The 24669-nt window shown below is 41.6% G+C and overlaps 1 protein-coding gene across 2 annotated transcripts in view; it reads right to left on the bottom strand.

Annotated features, from left to right (window-relative positions):
- The window catches only part of IPO8 (importin 8), an 82025-nt gene that overhangs the window by 13726 nt on the left and 43630 nt on the right, over positions 1-24669 (bottom strand). For both annotated transcript variants that reach the window (XM_050918149.1, XM_050918158.1), the window contains 11 exons: positions 23963-24039; positions 20947-21063; positions 20194-20283; positions 18154-18319; positions 17415-17575; positions 16351-16476; positions 13610-13676; positions 12778-12903; positions 12177-12274; positions 11415-11510; positions 9688-9908 (listed from right to left, as the gene is read on the bottom strand). In XM_050918149.1, coding sequence (XP_050774106.1) covers positions 9688-9908; positions 11415-11510; positions 12177-12274; positions 12778-12903; positions 13610-13676; positions 16351-16476; positions 17415-17575; positions 18154-18319; positions 20194-20283; positions 20947-21063; positions 23963-24039 — 1345 coding nt within the window. The remainder of the gene's footprint in view (positions 1-9687; positions 9909-11414; positions 11511-12176; positions 12275-12777; positions 12904-13609; positions 13677-16350; positions 16477-17414; positions 17576-18153; positions 18320-20193; positions 20284-20946; positions 21064-23962; positions 24040-24669) is intronic.

Below are 24669 nucleotides of genomic sequence, written 5' to 3'. Positions count from 1 at the left end.
GTCAGCACTGAGCCCACGGGCAAGGCAGCTGAACTGTGAGTTCCAGATCTCAGGAACGGGCTCTAGACAAAGGGTCTGGGCCCCAAGACTGGGGCAGTGACTGAGCTCTATTCAGATACCAGAGGCTTAGAACATCTAGGGATCCAGAGGTTTAGAATACCCAGGGATCCAGAGGCTCCTCTTAGAGCAGTCTGGCAAGTGGCACACAGGTGGTGCCCAACCAGATCTGAGACAGGCATCAAGCAAACCAAATGGTTACAAAGATGTAATAAATAGGGGCTTACACAGGAATGAGGATTCTTAGGGATTGCATTAGGCATCAGAGTATGTTAGGGTACATCTACGCTACGGGATTATTCCGATTTTACATAAACCGGTTTTATAAAACAGAGATTGTATGAAGTCGAGTGCACGCAGCCACACTAAGCACATTAATTCGGCGGTGTGCGTCCATGGTCCGAGGCTAGCGTCGATTTCCGGAGCGTTGCACTGTGGGTAGCTATTCCATAGCTATCCCATAGTTCCCGCAGTCTCCTCCGTCCCTTAGAATTCTAGGTTGAGAGCCTAGTGCCTGATGGGGCAAAAATCATTGTCTCGGGTGCTTCTGGGTAAATGTCGTCAGTCATTCCTTCCTCCGGGAAAGCAATGGCAGATAATCATTTCGCGCCCTTTTTCCCTGGATTGCCCTGGCAGACGCCATAGCACGGCAACCATGGAGCCCATTCAGCTTTTTTTTTTTTTTTTTTTTTTTTTTTTACAGTCACCGTATGTGTACTGGATGCCGCGGACAGAGGCGATACTCCAGCACTACACAGCAGCATTCATTTGCTTTTGCATGATAGCAGAGATGGTTACCAGTTGTTCTGTACCGTCTGCTGCCAGTGTAACTTGGCAATGAGATGATGGTTATCTGTCCTTCTGTGCCGTCTGCTGCTATCATGGGTGCCCCGGCTGAGATAGGCCAGGGGCGCAAAAGCAAAACTGGGAACGACTCCCTGAGTCAATCCCTCCTTTATGGGTTCTAAAAATAGAGTCAGTCCTGCCTAGAATATGGGGCAAATGTACTAGAGAAGCAGTGTATCAGAGAATACAGCTGCTCGGTGTCAGATCCCGCAGAAATGATGAGCTACATGCCATTCACGGGGGGTGCCACTGCAACAACCCCACCTGTTGTTTCCCTCCTCCCCCAACCTTCCTGGGCTACCCTGGCAGTGTCCCCCCACATTTGTGTCATGAAGTAATAAAGAATGCAGGAATAAGAAACACTTAGTTTTTAGTGACATAAAATGAGGGGGAGGCAGCCTCCCGGTGCTATGATAGTCCAGGCAGGACATTAAGCAGTGTGGGGGAGAGGAGCCCAGCATCCCACTGCTATGATAGTCCAGGCAGTACACAATCTTTTCTTTTCACATGAAAGGGAGGGGGCTGATTGAAGTTCAGCCCCCAGTTGCTATGATGAAGACGGTTACCAGCCGTTCTGTACCATCTACTGGGAATGACCGGGAGTCATTTCTATTTTCACCCAGGCGCCCCGGGCCAGCCTCACCTGAAACCAGCCAGGAGCACTCACGGGTTGATAAGAAGGACGGTTACCAGTCCTACTGCACCGTCTGCCACCGAGGAGGGGAGAGGAGCGGATACTTCTCTTCACTGCTGCAGCATTGCGTCTACCAGCAGCATTCAGTAGACACAGGGTGACACTGAAAGAAGTCAAGAAATGATTTCTTTCCCTTTTCTTTCACGTGGGGGGGGGGAGTAAATTGACGAGCTATTCCCTGAACCACGCCGGACAATGTGTTTGAACCTACAGGCACTGGGAGCTCAGCCAAGAATGCAAATACTTTTCAGAGACTGCTGGGAACTGTGGGATAGCTGGAGTCCTCAGTACCCCCTCCCTCCCTCCATGAGCGTCCATTTGAGTCTCTGGCTTCCCGTTACACTTGTCACGCAGCACTGTGTAGCCTGTAGATTTTTTTTTTTCAAACGCTTTGGCATTTTGTCTTCTGTAATGGAGCTTTGATAGAACAGATTTGTGTCACTATAGAGCAATCAGATTCAGTATCTTCCGTACGGTCCACGCTGGAGCTCTTTTTGGATTTGGGACTGCATTGCCACCCGTGCTGATCAGAGCTCCAAGCTGGGCAGACAGGAAATGAAAATCAAAATTTCGCGGGGCTTTTCCTGTTTACCTGGCCACTGCATCCGAGCTGAGACTGCTGTCCAAAGCGGTCACAGTGGCGCACTGTGGGATACGGCCCGGAGGCCAATACCATCGATTTGCATCACACTAACCCTAATCCAATATGGTAATACCGATTTTAGCGCTACTCCTCTCGTCGGGGAGGAGTACAGAAACCGATTTAAAGAGCCCTTTATATCGATATAAAGGGCCTTGTAGTGTGGACGGGTACAGCGTTAAATCGGTTTAACGCTGCTAAAATCGGTTTAAACGCGTAGTGTAGACCAGGCCTTAGTCTCAATTGGGCTTAGCAAAGCAGTTCTGTTTTCTGAGTGATGCACAATAGCAATAAGCTACTTAAAAAGAGCAAGCACAGCCTTCTGGCTACAATAGTCCATCCAAGGGAAAGCAAAGTCAACCAGCATATCAAGCTGTGTGTTTTGCCTACATGGTGTTTGCAATCTTCCTCATTTATTGCCTTGAGAAATTTATTAACTGCAACTAGGCATGAAGGATATCCTCTCTTTCTCTAACTTTTAGGATTTCTCTCTCTCTCTCTCTCTCTCACACACACACACACACACACACACACACACACACACACACACAAAAATAGGAAGGCAGGCTAGGAGCTGAAATCAGGAGGGTGATAGAATCCAGGAATTCTATTTCCAGTTTTGCAACCAGGGGAAAAAATGTAATTGCTCAGTGCCTCAGTTTACCCATCACTAACATAGGCTTACCACCACCAGTTACGCATACCATAATGTTGTAAGGCTTGATATTTGTAAAGCCTTTTGATAGTATTAGATTAAAGGTGCTGTATATGTGCAAAGCAAATGCACAAGGAGATCACCAAGATGAATTTTGTAAGACCAGAGAGAAAAATTGAAGTTTGATCCTTGCACACCGGTCTCCTGCAGCTCCTTTCTATGATAGCAGCCCTTTATAGCCTCCAAATCCATACACGTTCTGTAGCTTGACATTGGAAGCCTTGAAATTTCTTAAAGTCCCTACAGTGCTGTCATAAACAGATAGTTAAGGGTTAATGTCTCTTTTACCTGTAAAGGGTTAAGAAGCTCAGTAAACCTGGCTGACACCTGACCAGAGGACCAATCAGGGGACAAGATACTTTCAAATCTTGGTGGAGGGAAGTCTGTCTTTGTGCTGTTTGTTTTGTTCTTTGTTCGCTCTTGGGGCTAAGTGGGGCAGACGTGCACCCCAGGTTTCCCCAATCTTTCTGAAACAGTCTCTCATGTTCAAAATAGTAAGTACTGGCTAAAAAAGGCGGATTAGTCTTATGTTTGTTTTCTTAACTTGTGAATGTGTATTTTGCTGGAAGGAGTTTTACCTCTGTTTGCTGTAACTTTTAATCTCAGGCTAGGGGGGGGAAGAAGTCCCTCTAGTCTATATGAGCTGAATACCCTGTAAACATTTTCCATCCTGAGTTTACAGAGATAATTTTTACTTTTTCTTCTTTTATTAAAAGTTTTCTTTTTTAAGAATCTGATTGATTTCTTTTTTCTTGTTTAAGACCCAAGGGGACTGGGTCTGAACTCACCAGGGATTGGTGGGGGAAAGGGGGGGGAAGGTTAATTTCTCTCTGTTTTAAGATCCAAGGAGTTTGGATCAGTGCAGTCTGGCAGGGTAGCCCAGGGAGGGGAAAGTCTGGGAGGGGGAAAGGAGGGGGGATGGTTTATTTCTCCTTGTTTTAAGACCCAAGGGGTTTGGATCTTGGGTCCCCCAGGGAAGGTTTTGGGGAACAGGAAGTGTGCCAAACACTATATTTTGGCTTGTGGCGGCACTATCAGGTCTAAGCTAGGAATTAAGCTTAGAAGGGAACATGCAGGTCCCCACTTTTGGATGCTAAAGTTCAAACTGGGGGAAAAATACCTTGACAAGTGAAATGAACTAATTTTACTATACGTGCAACAGAACAGTGAATAATCTTATAATATACCTCTACCCCGATATAACATGGTCCTCGAGAGAGAAAAAATCTCACCATGTTATAGGTGATACCGCGTTATATCAAACTTGCTTTGCCCCCTGTCGTTCCTTGTTCCCTGACCGCCCCCTCCAGAGATCCCCGTTCCTAATTACCCCCCAGGACCTCACCCCTACCCAACCCCCCGTCCCCTGAGTGCTCCAACCCCTATTCAGCACCACCCCACCCCCTGACAGGCGCTTACCAGCAGCAGCGGGAGGCGGAGCAGCCCAGCCCCAACCTGCTCCTAGCCATGTCGCTCTGCTTCCCACCATCGGTGAGTGCAGGGAGGTTGGGGAAAGGATGCCCCCCCGCACTCACCTGCAACGGGAAGCGGAACGATGCAGCCCCAGCCCGCTCTGCTTTCCTTGCCCTGGCCCTAGCCATGTCGCTGGGGGGCGGCTGGGCAAAGGTCCTGCACTCATCTGCCCGGCGGGAAGTGGAGCACCACAGCTGGGAGCTGGTGGAGTGGAGCTGGCTGGGGCTGGGCTGCTCCGCTTCCCACCGCCGGTGAGTGCAGGGAGGTTGGAGAAAGGATGCCCTCTGCGCTCACTGGCGGCGGGAAGTGGAGTGACGTGGCCCCAGCCCGCTCCATCTGCCACCTCCCAGCCGTGGCGCTCCGCTTCCTGTTGCCGGTGAGTGTGGGGAGGTTGGGGAAAGGATGCCCCCGTACTCCCCTGCGGCAGGAAGCGGAGCGCTGTGGCTGGGAGCTGGCGGAGTGGAGCGGGCTGGGGCTGGGCTGCTCCGCTTCCAACGCTGCTGGTGAGTGTGGTGGAGGGATCCCTTCCCTCAAGTCCTATCCCCCAAGCGACACAGCTGGGGCCGGGGCAAGGGAAGCAGAGCAGGCTGCTCCCAGCCCCCTGCTAATCCCCCAGGCCACTCTGGGACTTTGGGCCCCCAAAAAGTGCCCTCCCACAGCTCCTGCCCCCCAGACCCTGGAAGGGGGGAGGAGCCCCTGACCACCCCTGAGACCCTCTGCTCGTTATCGAACCCTTTGTCCCCAGTCTAGCCTGGCACCCTTAACATGCTGCTCAGAGCAGCATGTCAGAGCTTTACCGTGTTGTATGTGATCCCATGTTATATCGGGGTTGAGGTGTTTGTGTCAATGCCTTACAGTCATGTAATGCCAACTCCAAAATAGAACATTGCAAAAATTCAAGAAGCCATAGTAATTAGTGCCTCTACTTCCTAGTAAATTCCCCTTCTTGGACAATAAAGGAGACTAGAGGACTCAAGAATAAATCCATTTTAAATGGTAATACTTAGGAGCTAACCCAAAAAACTTTCACGAATATAGAATATTTCTTTCCCTATGTTTTCAAGCATTTAAATGAGCAGTTACAAGAAGGAATGTGTGCTCTTGAAATATATTGTGGTGTTAGAGGTCCCAGAAGGATAGTTGAAACTCAGGCACCAGGCCAATTTTAGTGAATTTGAGACAAAGGAAGAACTGCTTCTTCTGCCTGTCAGCCACAGACGAATAGCAGAACTAGCAATCATCTTACTCAAAGTTCAGCAGTCTGTTATGCTGAGTCTGTATCAAGTATCAAGAAGATTTAACAAACCAAATAGGATATTTTTTGTAGTGGGAAAGGATGCTCCAGCATCCATCTAGTCTCTCCCCACCACAGGCCCAGATTGAAGCAATCCTTCCACCTGCATGAGGTGGCCTGGACAAAATTCCCTGAGATGTTCGCTAGTGTTGATCCTGAGTCACTTGGTCAGCAATATAAAACACTCTTCCACCAGACATGCACTTTTCTTGCTACCTGAACAGCACTCTCAGCCTGGAGTGGTAAGGATTCAGACTGTTGACCAAATGGAAGCACAACATACTACCATAAGGCAAGTCTATTTTTAACATGTTATATGCAGTCTTCATAGTCTGCAAGCCCTTCGGTAGCCCACAAATGCTTGTTTCAGTAATAGACAGAAGAAGCTAAAGGATCTTTTCTACTTTAAATTGAATCCTAGGAAATTCAAAGGGAAACCAGCAAGACCCTTATACTAATTAGCTGCCTCTTTCGTGTTAAGAATCAATTTTCTTTCAGTCACATCAATGCATTTCCTTTCGGAGTTGCAGCTAATTAGCCATTTTCTTTAGGTTACAGAGTTTGGACCAGCCTGAATTTCCTATATCAGATCTTCTGCTTAAATAAATACAAATCATCAGTTTTTAAAAGATTATGAGTGAAATTCTAGCTCTTTTGAAGTCAAATGATTCCTATTCATCAACTAAACATTCTTATTCAGCTTTTAGAGAATTCAGCTATTGATTTCTCACATGTTCAAACCAAAATTAAGTTTTCCTTTTCACTTTAGTTTCTGTAGAAGAATCTTTACTAGGAAGAGTAAACACTGAGCATGCAAAATATGGCTCATTCAAATTTCAGACCATGGAAATAAAGATGGCAAACAACACAAGTACACAGGGTTTTACAGGTCTCTTCACCACCCTCACTCTAATTCAATCTTAAATAACTACACAATACATATTTCAGTCTATATGAAACAATCCAAACAAAGCACATTATATACATACAAATATGTACCCCATAAATGTGCAATATCCAGGGGATACACTCTATTTATGCTTCATCTATACAGGGCAGTCTAATCCAGCTCAACCCCTGCACCTCCACAGATTAGTTCTAGCACTCCAAGTCACTAGCAGCTCCAAAGAGTCACCATATTTTTAAATAACCTAAAAGAACAGCTATTTTCTTTACAGTAATACACCAAGTCCAAAGCCAAACAGCTTCCTGCCAGAGCAGAGATGACCTGCTCCACCCTCTGTGATGTTGTCTGTCAGCACTTGGACTGCAGATCCCTGAAGAGAGGAAAGGAATGCTCTGCATGCTCCGAGTTCCAGAACAGCTACATACAGATGAGCTACTTGCTGAGACTACACGGCCAGAGTCTGTAAGTGCTCTAAATGAGCTGCTCATCCCTGAGCAGAGTCTTGGTTGGCAGAGGGGAGGAGAAGGGTACTCCCTTAAACACCTGTAATGCGTCTTTCCTCCAGTTTAATGGGGACACAACTTCTTGTGGGATTGTCTCCTGCATGGCCATGTGATGTTTGTTTGGCAAAAACACTGATTTTAACCATCCTTGCATGAAGCATAGTTGAAGTCAAGGCAAAAGAGGCATTTCATTTGACCATCCTTCAGTGGAATTAAAGCATCACAAGGAGGGGCAAGTTTTGAACCCCACAGACTTTGCTTCAGCCACAGAAGCTAGATCCAGTACTGGGGAAGTCCCTAACATTAACAAGTCATGCTTTAGGGGGTTTTAAGCCAACAGGCATAAAAATAATCACAAAAACTAACAATTATGCTATCTATAATATACTAACTATACACACGAAAGAGATTTAAGTTGTATAGAGCACAATAAAAGGAGACATAGCATGAGCTGTTTGAAGGAACAGAGGGATGATAGAACTGCTCTGCCTCTTATGTCCTTGGTTAAGGAAGAAGAGTAAGAGCGTGGACATTGCTGGCCAGAAGAACCCAGTCTCCCTCCTGCATCCAGGACACGTGCAAACCAGAAATGGGATCCATGTAGACAATTACGTGAAGAAGAGACATATCCATCTTTTCTCCTGAAGTATGGAATTCACTTTCCATCCTTCCCCCTTGGCTGTCAAGGCTTTAGACCAGTGACAGGCTTCAGCTCCAATGCCTTGTAATCCAGCACAGCAAGAAACTGGAGCTTTATACCATTGGATAGAGAAGATTCTCCGCTTTCCAAACTGACATACAGATGTGTTTGGCCACGTACATGTTATAAGAAATGTATATGAGATTGCCAACATCGTCACAAAACATCTGCCCTACTTTTCAATCATCAATTCAAGCAACCTTTGTAAATGACACACTTCACATTTCTGTCAAGCTATATTACTTTCCCCAACCAATTCTAACTAAGCCATTACCTAACAGACAATACTAGGATGAGATTTTCCATTGGGCACCTGTTTATAGCCAAATTATACTGTAGCAACTGGCCTCTCTGCCACATTGCTATGCTGGCAGCGTTGGTCCAATTGGCAGAAGGTGAACTTCCAGCTCCTGTGTGCACAAAAACCTCTGAGAAATGTTGGGTTTCCCCGCTTTGCTGCAGCCTACGAACTGTTCCCCTTCCCAACTGTGTCCTTTAAGTAATACATTTTAAAAAGTAAAGAAAAGGAAGAGAGAGAGAGATAAACCTACCTACTCTACGCATGTGGCATATGCCTTTCCAAGCATCTGGAATGTCAAGAGACATTTTACCTTTCAGTTGTTTTCTGGTTATGCCCCACTTGCCTCTACCAAAGTAACCCATGTGCAATACGTATTCTGTTAATCAAAACTGTTCGTGTTGTTTGTCTCAACACACCCTGCACCAGCTCAACCACTGCAGCCAATAATTTACACGTTTTCTGGCTGAAGCTGATAGCAGCACTAAAGGGTTTCAGCTAGGAGAGAGGGTCAAAGCAATGCAAGGACCTTGGGGAAAAACTCCAAGTAAAAGGAGGAAGAATGAGTGTAGGGTCCTAGAGGACACCCCTAAAACTAAGTATTTTTTCCAGACTACACATGGTACTAAGACTTTACTACAGTGTTGTAACGAATTGGCTTGGAAAGCTAGTTACATCTCCAATCTTGGATCAGAATGACTTTCACGGTGAGATGCTGCCCAACATTTAGCCAATAACTGCCTAAGAAAAACAATTGGCTCCACACAAACCACTGCTTCAACAAACTTTAGAAAAAACATTATCTTTCAAAAATATTATGTGCTAAATGTCCTGAATTAAGGGCGCAAGCCATTCAGCATGTAATGGATGTTAGACTTTGCCTTTTTGGGTCACAAACGATTGCAGATACCTACATCTTGCTGAGATGCCCCAGTATGCACTATGTTGGCAATGTGAACCGTGGAGTCTCTTTTGACTCATGAAGCCAGCCAGCTTCTTTTTTGGGGGGGCGGGGGAAGCATGACTCGAAACAGAGTATTGGATTTTTTTGGTTGGGGATGGTTTGGGTTATTTAAAAAAAAAAAAACCCACACACTACATTCAGCGCACTTTAAAAATTTAGAATAGAAAAAAGTTGTATAAACACTCCACATACTCAGAAAAAACCCAATCATTTCCCTGAAATCCAGATGAGTTGGTTCTATACTTCAGTGATTGAGATCCCCAGCACAGTGCATACTGGGCTATCTCATGCAGAGGCGGATATTCTGTAACCTCAGGCACCTGAGAGGCTAAAATTGATTAAGTGCTCAATGCCATCTTATACTTGCTATGCAGGATACTACTCAGCATGTAACAGAAAAGAAATACTTAATACGTGCAGGTCACCTTTAACTGCACCACGGCACTTAGATTTTTTTGGTGTGGGTTACTGTTATTTAAATTTAGCTTTGGAATTTAATTTCTTGAATCAATGTGACTAGGGATTCAAAACAGGCTCAGAAATCTGCTGCCAAGAAATGATAAACAAGGATTTTAAGAAAAAGACTTAATACTTGCCCAAGAAAACAATCTGTGTCATTCATCCATTGGTTTATGAACTGCGCTGTGATGGGCTCAGGGTTGTGTGGAAATCTGATGTTCTCTAACGTGTGCAGAAGTAGTTCAGGATTGTAGTAAAGGGCAGCTATGGCAACCTGAAGACACATGGTACGAAGCTCACTTGTTTTAACTCCTCGAGTTAATCGCTCTAGCACAGCTTCTACGAAGAGTGGGATACACTGGGGACACAGGAGGGGAAAAAATTAAATGTTAAAAACACTGCCAGTTTGCATGACAATTTAAAAGCACTTATCAGTCTCAAACCTGCTGAAGACAAAGAGTCAACTGGAATTCTGCTTGTAGCTCGTAATAGTACAGTATATTCATTTCCCAATATAAAAGCAAGAGTGTACCTTCACCTTAAGACTTTGTTTGCATGCTTATAAAGCTTTCTAAAACAATTACCCTTTGGACTAAAAGTTATGGCTAGTCTCAACACCAAGGTAAAATATTTTGGGGAAATTTGGTAGGATTTGTTTTAGTGTGTATAAAAGACATTTTCAAGCCTTGGGAAAAAAGCTCAAATATATTCTTGTCCTAAGATACTTCTTAGTTTTAAAGCTTCACTAGGCATGTACATGAGCCTCAGCAAGAAATATATATTCTGCCAAATTGTAACAAAGTATTGTGAAAAACTTCTTACAAAAGTCTGCAAAGAGTATGGTTATTCAGATATTTGCATTGTGCAAGTTTGTACGTCTAGACTATGAAATAAACAGTTCCCTATAAGAAGATGCAGGTATATCCCATCTTTATGAGCAAGGGAGAAAGTTTTGATTTCAATGTGCAATCATTTCATTAACACAGATGTGGCGCTTTTACACATTAATTTCATTGAAAATGTATGTGATTTAATTCCATCCCTTTCAGATTTCTCATTTAAAAAAAATTCTGAGCAAAATTTTCCCTTCAATTACTCCAGATTTACATGAGTGGAATTCTACTGATTTCAGTTAAATTAACTCCAGAATTATCCAGTAAATGTAACGGTCCAGGAAAAATGGACACAATCTGTTCTTGCTGTGCAGAGCTGGGGCTTTACACAAAAAGAACAAAGAAGAATTTAGCCCTTAATGTGAAAAATACACTGCTCCAGATAGTGGTTGAAAATGTGTAGACAAAGATCCAGGAAATTTATAGTTACGGTACTCACAGCAAGCACAATCCAGTCAAATACTAAGTTATAGATTTTACAGCATATACAGCAATTTAAAATACAGCACTAATAATAAAAAAAAATCTGAGTTCATATTGCTGTGGGAAACAACTCCAGTAGTTTGACTTGCATGATTAAATTCTAAATCATAGCAATATATTAAAATCTCACATTCAATTTGCAACAAGCAATGCTATCAGGACAAAATTTAGGAAACAGAAAGAGACTCCTACCCAAGGTCCCAGTTTTTTATTGTTCAGTTTTAATCCTATTTTCTTGCTTTTTCAAGATGCCATGTCCTTTAATCTCCTCCACGAGAAACAAATCCAAAAAAAATCTCTTGAACTCATTTACACTCTTTGCACAGTCAGTGTGCTGGAGGACAATTCCATTTTAGAATATCTGATTTCCTACATTTGTTCCTTAAATCTACATTTTTCATCTACTAAACTCCTATAAATCTGGTTGCATTTATATTGAAGCGTTTACACAGCATCAAATTTATAAAAAGCTGTTTGTAATATATTACCTGGTCAATACACCGCCCTTTGCACTGAAGAACAATTACTTCTAAAAGTTTGGCTGCATGACACTCTGCATCTTCTCCTGCATCTCCAGTTAATACCTAAAACAAGAATGATAATTCAGCCCAACAACATCGTATGCAATCTGCTGTGGAAATACACATACACACACGAGAGAGCATGTGTATGGAGAGATGTATATATAAAAAACCATGGCGAAGGGGCACAAGACTGGAGAATTCAAACTGTGACCTTAGAGTTTGCAAAATCCATATAGTTCTTTACAAATATTATCATTTTTTCCATTATGTTATTTCAGTGCTTGTCCTTTTCTTGAGGAAAACATTATTTTAAAAGTTATTATGAGTACCTTTGATAATTGGCATTTTCTGCAATGTGATTTCAGTTTTGGTGAACAATAGCAGATTAACAGCCTGGCAAAGTGAAATCCTGTTTTCCACAGGACAGGTACAACATGAGCAACAGCATGGCAAATTTCTTCCATAATGGTCTATCCACATGCTTCATGGATGAAAGGGGGAAGTCAATTCCCATGTCCATTTAAACCGTGGCCTCTCTGAGGAGGATATCTGTTACAATTGTGGAAGTGGTTTCTGTGATGCGTCCACTGGGAACCGAGCTAAGGCTTATAATTTCACCTTGACCAAACAACCACCACCAACTGGCAAGCTTTGGTCACTCTTATTTGGAATATTTGGTGCTTAAACATCAAGGGTGAGGACTATGACAAGGAATACAAGTCTTACCTTTTTACACATACTGTAAATGATTTCTAAATGTTTTGGATTAGAGAGTAAAGTATCAGTGTCGATGGTCACATAATTGTGCATGAGAGGCATCATATCTAAAAAAACAAGAAAAGATTTTATACAAAACCAAAAGCCCCAAAACTCTAACCATTAAGGCCCTGACCCAGCAATGGGATCTACTAGGTTGGACCCCTGAACATGACAGGAGTCCTAAAGCTTCTGCATACAGCTATCTGTGCTAGCAGATGGCTTTGCAAGATGGGGTTTTTAAATATAGATAGACATAACTATCAGAAAAAGAATTAGAACAGACATAACTACATTTCAGCTAACGAATTGATCGTTTCATAATTTTTAGGATTTTCTTTTGAGCTGTGGACTTACTACAATGTGTAAAACTGACTTATTTGGCCACATTTCTCCAAGCAAAGAACAGTGGCATTAGCTCACCATGTTGTACTGGGGTGTTCACAACAAGGCTCAAGCACATGTGCTCTTTTCACTAATACAGACTAAAAGGAAGTAACTCCATAAGATAGCTTTTTGAAGCTGCATCCGCAAACAGTTACAATACACTACAGCTGGGGAACAGTCATACCTGCAAAGTATTCAAAGCAATCCTGCTGGAAAACTTCATATAGAACACCTAAAAGCTGCCACATTTGGGGGGAAATCATCTGGCACGTCAAACTGTATGCCAAGGAGAGAATTTCTTCATAAAACTCTGAAGAGAAGAAAATTTGAGGTAGGGGTCTGTAAAAGAGAAGTTTTGCTTGCAAATACCATAATCTCTCAAACACAAGCCCTCAGGCCGTACAGCAATGAGCAGAGAGCTTTGGAAAGGTAAAATGTTATACAGTGAGAGACTGAAGAATATGGACTGAAACATTCCAAAAAAAAGAGCTATCACACTGTATTTAGTTTCTTATAAGCACTGAAAACCAATGCATTACCAGTGAACTAAAGAAATTGTTTCTAAAACATGTTCACACTTTTTTCCACTCTCTAAGGACTTGTTCTAATTTACAGGCTTTGCCATAAAACTCTGAAGCTTTTTAATATATGGAACTGCTAGGAGCATAAACGTAATCAAAGATCACTTGCCCTTAATTTCAAATCAAGTTAAAATTTTATAGGGAACTGAGTTGGATGCTTTTCAGTGCTCCAATGCATAGAAGCTAATGTAATTTAATGTAGTAGTTTTAGTAACATGAAAATAGGAGCTCAGGATACACAAAGAAGAACTAAAAATGAACTTCCTTTAGTCTTGGGAGAAGTGGCTTATTCAAGCCTGAGCTTAAATCCTGACAAAGTACTTGGCAGGAAGACAGTACTATTTGCTCTGTTAGATTTAAAAATATTTCATTAGTAACTTTTTTCTGCTATATAAAACAAACTGGATACTTCAAAAAGCCAGCTTCTGCATATACCTATTACGTGTTTCTGCAAAACGAGGCCAATGATCTGTAAACAAATGCTCTCCAATTGTTGAGTTATCTGAAATAAAAATAAGACAGTTTATTTAAAAAGCTACAGTCAGAGTAACTTGATCCATCCACTTGACTAATTCAGTTTGACTAAGCAGTTCTTTCAAGGAAAAGAGAGTTTCCATCCTAGTTTAAACGCTTTCAACTATCATCAGAATGTTACAGGGACACACTCAGTTACAAGTACTCAGCTATTTCAAAAATTAGTTTTCCCAAATATCGTTCTTAGAACTGCTTACTTAACACACCGATCATCATTGTAATACTTTCTAACTAATGGTTGCTACCCATACACTAGCTGAGAGCTCGGTCACACTTGAAGAGCACCCCCTTGTTCCAGCTGCTTTATCCAAAGGGTCTGAAGACAGACCTCTGCACAAAAAATGTATAGGAAGGAAGAAAAGGAATGAGGTGAAGGGAAAAAGAGCAAGAAAAAAGAAAAGATGTTCCTGCCTGTGGCCCATACCGAACTTCCCAGAAGACAGTATATGACTGTGTTGGGGAAAAGGGAGCCATTTGCTGGAATGAGCAGGTTTTACTGTGAGTAGCTATTTTATTGTTGGGCAGGGAGAATGTTTTTAGGGGTGAAAACTGTCAGTCACAAAAGAGAAGTGTAGGTCCACATTAGAAGTCTACATAAAACCAACAAACATGGACATTTAATTTTATTAACAGACACATTCATTAAGGACTCATTCCTGCAATGTGCGGAGCACACTGCCCCCACTCTAGCAAAGCTCTTGAGCATATGCTCAGCTTTAAGCACAGGAAGTCCCATGGAACTCCTTGTGCTTTTGAAAGTCAAGCCAATTCTTTAGGTGCCTAAATACGGATTTAAGAGTCTAATTTTAGGTTCTTCTTCAAATCTTGACCATAGCTTATTTCCATAAAAAGGCATTAAATTGTAGCATTCATGTATGTGTAAAAGATCCTGAGATAAAGTGTTAAGCATTATCTTGTGCTGCATACTGCAAAACAGTGAGCAGCTAAGTTCTCACAAAAAGACTAACTTAACACAGATGCCCACTAGACTAAAAGCTGAACAAACCCCAAAGAACAGTATTTCAAGTTACCAGTATTAAAGCTCATTTTAGATCCTAGTTTCCATTCTGTTTCTTAGAAGATGGGAGAAGATCTTTTATGAAAAACTGAAGATGCTCTGAAATCTTAGACGAAATGCAGTGGTCACCAAGAAAATCTTTTCGGACATTTCTTGTCAGATGACTGATATGTCTCAAAAATAGATTTACTTCTTGTGATGAGAACTTGTACAACCAAGGAAGCAGCATGGTCTAGGACAGTGGTTTTCAAACATTTTAGGTTGTGTTCCCCTTTCCGAATAGTCTACTGCAGGGGTCAGCCCACGGCGCTTCCTGCTGCCCCCATTGGCCTGGGACGGCAAACCGTGGCCAGTGGGAGCCGTGGTCCGCTGAACCTGCCAACGCGGCAGGTAAACAAACTGGCCTGGCCTGCCAGGGTGCTTACCTTGGCTAGCCACGTGCCAGAGGTTGCCGACCCCTTGTCTACCTCATCTGAGATACGCATAGGTGCCAAGTGGTGAAGGGCATGCAGGGTCACGTTTTCAAACATTCAAAAAAACCTAGAGGAACATTGGGGGCGGGGGTCAGGCTCTGTGCAGCAGGGCTCAGGGAGGGAGTGCCACCTCCACCCCTGACTCACCTCAATGGGCCACCTCAGGGTTGGGGGGGCACAAACAAAAATTGTAATTCAAAGTGGGATTTGGCCTGAGGTGAATCAGGGGGTGTAGCAGCACTTCCTCCCCAAGACCTGCCACAAGCAAGTCATGGGGTGGAAGTGGCGCTCCGTCCCCGAGCCCAGCTGTGCAGAGCTGTCCCCACCCCAATGTCCCTTCATGCCCCCTTAGGGTGACGTACCCCCCAGTTTGAAATCCTCTGTACTAAATAAAAAGCATTGTCCGCCATTTCAGGATTTTTCTTGCGTACCCATTGACAAGAGCTCACATACTCCATGGGTATGCGTATCCCAGTTTGAAAACCACAGATCAAGGACAAAACATCTTCGTGCGGTAATACCAGCTAAGCTCAGAACTACCCAACAACTGTGTGACACTGGGGCAAGTCAATTGACCTCCTTTGTACCTCAATCGATATAGCTGTAAAATTAGAAAAAAGCAGAAGGTAACCCTAAGCTGAGCTTTAGGAAAAAAGTTCCTCCTGCAGATAGCTCATGAATATATAAAGTCTAGAACTCATCCTGCAGTACAATAATATATTGATCCATCAATTTCATCCAGGTAACTGCTGAGTTCAACATCAAAATCTAAGCTGCCATTACCAATAATTATCATACCGCAGTTACTGAAAATTATAACAAACATTCTCAGCGGAGAATTTAGCTTAAAATGTATTTGTAACAGTCTGTAACATTTTCTAGTAATATATTTGCTGTAGTAAAGGCTTAAGTGTTATTTCCTCAAAAATGTCAATTAACTCTTAAAGATAAGAACTGTACAACTGAAAATTAGCATTTTACACTGAGCTTTAAATTCATGTTTACTGAGAGGGATCACTTGATCCTAATACACCAAGCTACATAACTGTTACATGCTCTTTTCAAATCAAGCTATTCAATATATACATAAAACTGCTTGTTGTGATTAATAAAACGAGAGAAGACTAGATGTGAACTGAGAGTCATCTCACCTCTTTGTGATCTTCCACAACTGTTAGAATAGTGTCAATGGTGTGTAAGATTCCCATTGCCATCACTGTCTTGTCCTCCACTTCCTCATATTCTTCACTCTGAAGAACTTTACCAAATATCTCAGCCTTAAAAAAGAAAAAAGAAGAAAAAGAAAAAGGAGTAAACAGACAGACAGATATTCTAGAGATAACTCACACTTCCAGCTTGCCTCGTAGGAAACTAGGGATTGCCCTTTGACTGATAACGAAGTGGCTGCGGTGTCCTCAAATTATTAAAACATCTGTGATGAAGCCACCAGTGGTGAGAGGCATGCCTGATACTTCTGTAAGGGAACTGGGGAAGTTTGGAACATTGAAAAACCTTCTCTCCCTCCTCTGATAAACCTACCTGTGGCAAGTCACTTAAGTTAAATAATCAAAATATTAAATATCCTGGCTTCTTTAGAACAGCAACAGCTATCAAAACAGTCAAAACTACTGTAATTTTAAGGACTAAGGTTTAACTTTTTGAAGAGAAACTGTCAGACAGTTTAACCCCAAAATTTACATGGGTGGGGCGGGGGTGGTTTACAAGAGCTACTATTGATAGATAAAAGCAGCAAAGAATCCTGAAGCACCTTATAGACTAACAGACGATATTGATAGATAGGTTTTCAGTAAAGTGTTTTAAAAATATCAGTGAAAACAGCTTATGTTGGAGCTAACACATGCAGTGTATGCAGATCAGAATTTGATGCCATCATGCTACTGCAAGAATAGGCAGAGGGTGAAACAGACTAGAATTGAAACAGAACAAACTAGATGACTTGTCTAGTTTCATCATCCAAGCTGAAATCCAAAAGGAAACAGAATAAACAGTGAAAAGCTAATCAGATTTTAAAAAGAGTCTTTATTTTAAATAATAAAAAAAGCTGTAAGCAATATAGGTGGGAATTTTTTAAAATTATGATTTTAAACCTGACAGTGTCCCTTTAAAAAAAAGGCTCATTTCAAACAAGCTTGCAACAATGTTTAATAAGCTAGGCCTATGACTGTGACTACAATATTGTTCTACTGTCTCTTACCAGGTGTTGTGTCATGTCAACAGCGATGGTAGTTACTTCCTGATTGTACTCACAGATCATCTTCTGGATAACATTAGTAAGATCATCATTTTCTGTCTCTCTAACGATGTGTAACAGCTCCTGCATAACGGGCCTGACATACGGCTTTACATATTCCTTTGCTAATAAGACAACAAAACAAAATTAGGAAAAATCAACTTTCCATAAAAACAAATGTACAATCTGTCTCAGTTATCAGGACCCTTACTGTTCTCTTCAGCAAAAACACTTAAAACAATTCATTTCAAGTAGAAGGTGAGTCAGTCTAATAGCGTGTACTTTTTAGATGCAAAAATATTACATAATATATATACTTAGACATCTCCCATCACTTAGAATTCTGTCCACAGAAAAGATCTACTTCCATGAGAGACATGCACATCTAGTATCTGGCCCTAAACATACCCATTGTTTCAATTCATTGTTAAAAAATAAGATGCCATTTGGTTCGTTAACTGAATTGTGTTGATTCAGTTTCCTTTTGTTCAGAAACCTGTCAGAAAAATCTGTAGCCAATGTTTCATGATGTACATTGTAGCTAATGAGCAAACTAACTTGTCTAAATGTGATTAAGTGTTCCAGGGATCTGTATCTCTAAGTGCAAAAAACTGTTTATGTACATCCACAGCAAATTATAGCAACATGTCATCTAGGCAGTGAAAATAATCAGTACGTACTTCAATGAACTGTTGTAGCATACCTTGCTCCTGATTGCTTATTAATGCCTGAAGAGCTATGGCAGCTTCTACTTTGACAGGCATTTCCTTGTCATCAATCAAGCTCTTCTTTGCCAGCTCTACTGCATTCCTTAGGTTGAGTTCATTGTGGAATTTCAAAGTGCTGAATGAATGAAGAACCCAACAGGACTGTCGTACAAGAAGAAAGCAAGTCAGGAGCTACTGTAGTTATAGAATTCTTTAAAGAATTTCAGTTACATGCTAACAGTTCTTAATCTGTTTTAAATTGTTGCTCTTTTGTTTGCACATTTACAGAGTATACATGCAATACTACATACCCTGCAGGTTTCACACTACAGTGGTTCTTCTGCTCCTTTCCCCAAACATCTAGAGATTCAATATATAACTGTAATTGTTATACTAAACTTCTATCAGGAACAAGAGAGCTTGGGATTTATTTTTTAAAAGTTTTCTTCCTAGGCAATGAGATGTACAGTTAGCAGGAAAATTAATCACGCATTATTGATTGATGTGGGCACAGGGGGGGAAGAGCTTAGGGATTAAACCCAGCCCATCCTCAAAGAGGCATTAACTGCTCTCTGAAAACTGGCTTTGGCTTTGGCTCAAACTCCTGAGATTTGCTACTGAATAATCATATAACCATAGAAAAGTAGGGCTGAAAGGAACCTCAAGAGGTCATCTACTCCATCACCCTGTGCTGAGACACGACCAAGTATGCTTAGAGCAGGGGTGGGCAAACTACGGCCCACCGTCCAGATCTGGCCCCTCAGTGCTTTGGATCCAGCCTGCAGGATTGCCACCTCCGTGGTGCTGTGCCGCTCCTGGAAGTGGCCGGCACCATGTCTCTGCGGCCCCTGGGTGGGTGTGTGTGTGTGTGCTCTGCGTGCTGCCCTCACCTGTGGGTTCCACACCCGAAGCTCCCATTGGCCCAGGCAGGCAGGGAGCCTGCCTTAGCAGCACAGGGCCACTGCCATTCCAGAGCTGCTCCAGGTAAGCGGTGCCAGGCCAGAGCCCGCACCCCTTCTGCACCCCACACCCCAACCCCCTGCCCTGATCCCCTGAAGTCCTGTTCTGAGCCCCTTGCTGCACCCCACACCCGTCCTGCACCCCAACCCCCTGCCCTGAGCCTCCTCGTACACCTCACACCCCTCCTCCGCCCCAACCCCTTGCCCCAAGCCTCTTCATGCACACTGCACCCCCTCCCAACCCTGCACTCCCTCCTGCACTCCAACACCCTGCCCCAGCCCTACATTCCTGGCCCTGCATGCAATTTCCCCACCCAAATGTGGCCCTCGGGACAAAAAGTTTGCCCATCTTGGTTGAGACCATCCTTGACAGGCGTGCCTAACCTGTTCTTAAACGTCTCCCTTGATGGAGATTCCACAACCTCACTTGGTAACCTATTCCAGTTCTTAATTATCCTTACAGTTAGGAAGATTTTCCTAATAACTAACCTAAATCTCCCTTGTGCAGATTAAGCCCATTACTTCTTGTCCTACCTTCAGTGAACATAGAGAACAATCCATCTTTATAACAGCTCTTAACTTATATGAAGGCTTATCAGTTTCCCCCTCACACTTCTCAAGAATAAAAATGCCCAGTTTTTAACATATCCTCACAGGTCAGTTTTCCTAAAACTTTTATTATTTTTTTTGCTCTCCTCTGGAGTCTCTCCACTTTATCCACATCTTTCTTAGAAGTGTTGTGCCCGAAACTGGACATAATGATCGTATAAGGACTCCACAGGTTACCATATTTCCAATGCTCAAGTTTCCCAATTTGATCAAAACAGTGAGTTGAAAGTGAGCCATACAGAAATGGATCACCTAGAATTTCAAATGTCTATAAATAAGTTTTACTTGCATATCATTTCAGATCAAAATGCTGAAAAGGTTTCTGTACAATGGAGTTGCTGAGAAGTAAATTACTGTTTGTGACACATGTGGGAACTGCTACATTTCAGTCTGTTATTCAGAGTGAAATAAACCTGAAAAGAAAATAATCTGACACATATTGCAGTCTATAAACTTTGGTGAACTCACTCTTGCTCTGAGATACCCCAGGTTAGACATGAACAATGGAAATACGTGATTCTGTAGCATCAGCTCCATCTGATCCTTGAATACACTCTTCTGTTGAAATAAACAAAAAATTAAGTTTGGAGCAGTCTTTATTTTTGGATATACTGTATTATTCAGTAACTCATACTAACTGTAAAATCCAGACTAATAAATCCATTCTCTGCCTTCACATGAATTATTTCTATCCCATTAATACGTGTAGAATAATTTCTAGATGTCATTTTGACGTGGGAGCAAAAGGCACAGATTGAAGAATGGGAGCCTGGCAGGCTACATAACATATTGCTGGAACACTTTAAACATTATTTACAGAACCAGAAGAAGTCTATAAGTCCAGGAGCTGTTTTTTGCTATGGACAGGTGTCATGGTAATCAGTGTGTCCAAGGCTCCAATTGTTGCTGGAACGTATTTTGTAACATGGTCCCATTTCATCAGTAAAGCAGGACAGCACAAGGAACTGTTCTGTAACAAGGCAGGCAGTCTGACAGAAAGAGCTGATTGTAAAGTGGGAAGAGAAAGAAGTGGTTGAAGTAATTTTAATTTTTTTTTTTAAGAAGAACTTCAGATTGGTATTTTACAGCAAAAATCACTTCACAGACTTCATAAGTGTGCTTCCGGGCTAGCCACAATTTAAAAATTAACATTTTCAATTAAAAAGGACAGTTGATAACAGATTCTGATCACGCCCATACTGTATGCCCTCATCAATTTACCTTTAGTAAAATATCTGCTAGAGATCCCATCACGTGCAGTGCTCCATCTTTCTTTCTAGGGTCAATGTTTGGTTCTGTGAGGATCTGATAGCAAAATGCCATCATCTTCGGTAATACCTAAATATAGTAAGACACAAACAGAAAATGGAGGATAATCTGTATGTGGTGTCAGTGAACTATTTAAAACTGTTTATTAACATCTTTCTTTTAAAGTTTGAAAACTCAAGAACTTAGAGCTTTCATATAGTACCAATGTGAACTAACCCACATTGCCATGTTGCCATAATACATTATGGACAGTTTCTTTCCAGTTAATGTGGAAAGCCCTATTATAAGCCTTTTTTTAATCACAACCCTCAGATTTGTCAAAAATAGATGCATCTGCCGAAAATGTCACATTAGTAATCATAAGTGAGGTACATTTTTTTTGACACTTCAAAGAAAATTAGAAGAGGTGATTTGGAGATACAGGGGTTCACACAAGGCAGTAATCTCATTTATTAAATTTCTTCCCAACTTCTTTTCTGACTCGTTCTATATAAATTCCAGAACAGTGAGGTCTAGAAACTCCAGATTACAACCAATCTATTGGTTTTTACAAGATTTGGAAAGGTCTATTGGCAGAATCATTCATTTAATGTGGTTTCACATATATTATATGCTTGCAGACTTCATGAAATAAAGACCCCAATGCAGACTACTACAATGGGGATGGTGGCAGGCAAGGGACCACGTTGGGGCAGGTGAGGGGAAAGCTCATAGTCTATGTAAGAAAGTAGATTTTACATGTTCAGAGCTGCAGACTTGGTTTGACTCTGAAAAGTTACTATAGAAACAGCAGCCTGATGCTTCATATTTATTGTGTCTCAAATGACTTCCAGTATCAAATGTGCTTTGTTCTAACTACTAGCTCTGCAAAGTCAAGTTGGGCATTCAGGCTTATGTCCTTCTCACAAGTCACCAAAAATAATGGAACTTCTGCTGGAAAGTTAGGTCCTCATTTAAACCTTTGCACCCCCTTCCCTTTCAACAGTTCTGAACTTAGTAAATAATTCTAACAAACATGCAGACAAAGGAATCAAATTTAGCTCACTCCATCTTAGCTGTGTACTTTAGTCATTAAAGTCAGAAGAGAGAATTCTGAATAAACAAAGCGAGCAGATCCATAGGAAAGCGGCATTTTTACTGTCACTTTTCAGAGCAAAGTGCACACTGAAGTATATAGCAAAAACTCAGATTGTTTGATCTTACACAAAAAGGTAGGTCAGAGGAAGGGGCCAAGACAAAGTTGGTTGTCTATCCTTAATACTGCATCTTTACGCTTTTTAATTCTTCATTTTTTGCAGTCTAACTTAAACAGACTTTTCAGGATAATGCCTGTGTTCTTTAAGAAAACTACAACATTGTCTCAAAAGCTTTTTCATTACCTAACTGACAGATATTTACAACCTTAACTGAAACTCAGTGAAGTTTTTTGCCTGCTAAGATATATATTTAACAAATTAACTACCAATGAAAAATGCATCTGTGCAACATGAGAAAGTATACCTGTCTCTGAGATGCTTAGCAATTGAATTTCTTGATTTATGTTTAAAACTTTTAGTCTTAAGGTTGCCTTAAAAGGTTTTTTTTGGTTTGTTTTTTGATTTTTTTTAAGAAATAGGTTGTGGGCAAAGAAAAGTTTCATAACCATTTCCAGCTGTTCTAGAGAGATATTAAGAACTTGAAAAATTTACTCATACACCTATCAGCTTGAAAGACCAGAGTACTTAGCCAGGAAAATACTTGTCCTGTTATACCACATAAAACCATAACCCTTGCCATTTAAGGGACTATAAATAGTCATATACTGTTTATCGTGCACCATAGTGAACATCACTGCCAATCCACTTAATACACTTTAAAATGCAACTTACTCCATCTCTCTTGCTTTCTTCTACTTTCTATCCTTTCCAGGTTTCATGCTATTTTTCCATCCTCCCTTCTCACCCTCCCTATAAAAATTCATGGTCTATCCTTCCTTGGCTGTCTTCAGTGTCTTTTTCCATACACCGTGTTCCCTACCTTCTCTTCTATAAATTGTTAGCTCTCCCACCAACTTCCTTCTAAATATAGCATTTCTTTTTTTAATATATCATCAAGCTCTCTTCTATCCACTCCCTTCATCTGCTGCTACCCCACTCTCTCCCACAGTGTTGAGAATATTACCACATATCTTGTAGCCAAAAGACTAAACTGCTTAGCCAAAGACTGATATGAAAATAGGGGAACACCCTTGCTGTTCAGAAGGAACATTTAGGTGAGAAATCAACCCACCACTCAGCTGTTGGGACGGGGAGGATGTTGGGATTCCTACCAAGGTGCTATCTGTAAGCAAGCTCTAAGAAGAGTCTGCCATATTTACCTCTGGCTAGTAGGTAAATAATACATTTGAATCCCTCAATTCTCGCTGCTGGAAAGGAGGATTATTCTCTCTTGCTACCCAAGAGCATTCCTGGCTGCTGCATGGTGATGGTGTACAAGGGTCTCTCCTACTGTTTGGAGTCTTCCTCCCCAGTGAGTAATTCTCATGCCTGTTTCTTCTGCTCCTGTCGACAGCTTTCCCAAGGAACAGCAGACCGAAATCAACTTGATTCTCATCAGTTTCACTGCTGCCCACAGGATTCTAAATTGCAACAGTGAAAAACGAATGTGAATCAGGTCCGCTTCTCCCTTTGCTGTAGCTTAGGAAGCTCTGAGCCCCAGAGACCTTGGGACTGTCTGTCTGCAGACTTGCGAAGACATTAACTGCATCTGCTCACACTCAGTTCACATCTCGAAGGTGAATCTTTGCAACCATAATGACTAGAAATTTAGTTTAAAAATAGAAATTGATGTTTTGATTACATGGAAGTTGATAGCACTCATTCATTGCAGGGTAGATTCTTCAAGGCTTGAGGATAATACAGAACCATTTGAGATAGACAGATGCCCTTTTAAAGAAAGAATAATGTTTTAAAAAAGAATAATTCAGTACCTCTTTTCGCTTCTTTGCTGCAGTGTAGAGGAGATTCTGGGCTGCTGTTGTAGGGGATGCATAATCCTCAAACACATCTAACAATGTTTAAAGGAAGTGTTTTCAGTCACTGAGTACAATTTAATAATAAAATTCTCAGATCATTTTCAAATATACCTAGAGCAAGAGCTTTGGATGGATGTCACAGAACCAGGGTGACAAAAGAACATTACATTTATTCATGTTCTTTTCATCCTCTGGACTCTGATAACTGAGTTTCGATCACCTTTGACCAGTGTTTATTTTGTCAACTATCTTCCCAATATACCAAATACCAATCACTCTTTTTGAGAGACTTAGTTTTTCTGTGGTATCTAAGATATCACAGCGTAGTAAATGGCGGAAAAATTTGTAATGATGACATTTACAGTAGCAGCACCAATATGCTGCAGTGCCATGTGTATATTGGTGAAGTCCATTATGGTTTCGTGTCACTAAAAAGAAAAAGTTACAGACCTTACGAAAAACTTCATTAAATCTAAATGTATTTGAATTTAGGGTACTCTTGAATCTATGGCTATACCAAAGAACTAAAAAAAGCTGAAATTTTTTTACATCCTTGATTGTAATTAATCCTCCTCGAAACACACTAAGTGTATTGTATACCCTCTAAAATTCTTCTATTTTGCAAAATATTGCTACATTTGCAGCATCAGATAACAGATGGG

The sequence above is a fragment of the Gopherus flavomarginatus genome, chromosome 1 (genome assembly GCF_025201925.1).
Source record: "Gopherus flavomarginatus isolate rGopFla2 chromosome 1, rGopFla2.mat.asm, whole genome shotgun sequence".
In the NCBI taxonomy this organism is placed as follows: Eukaryota; Metazoa; Chordata; order Testudines; family Testudinidae; genus Gopherus; species Gopherus flavomarginatus.
The sequence above is the reverse complement of the archived record's forward strand: the minus strand, read 5'-3'. Positions and strand labels throughout refer to the sequence as shown.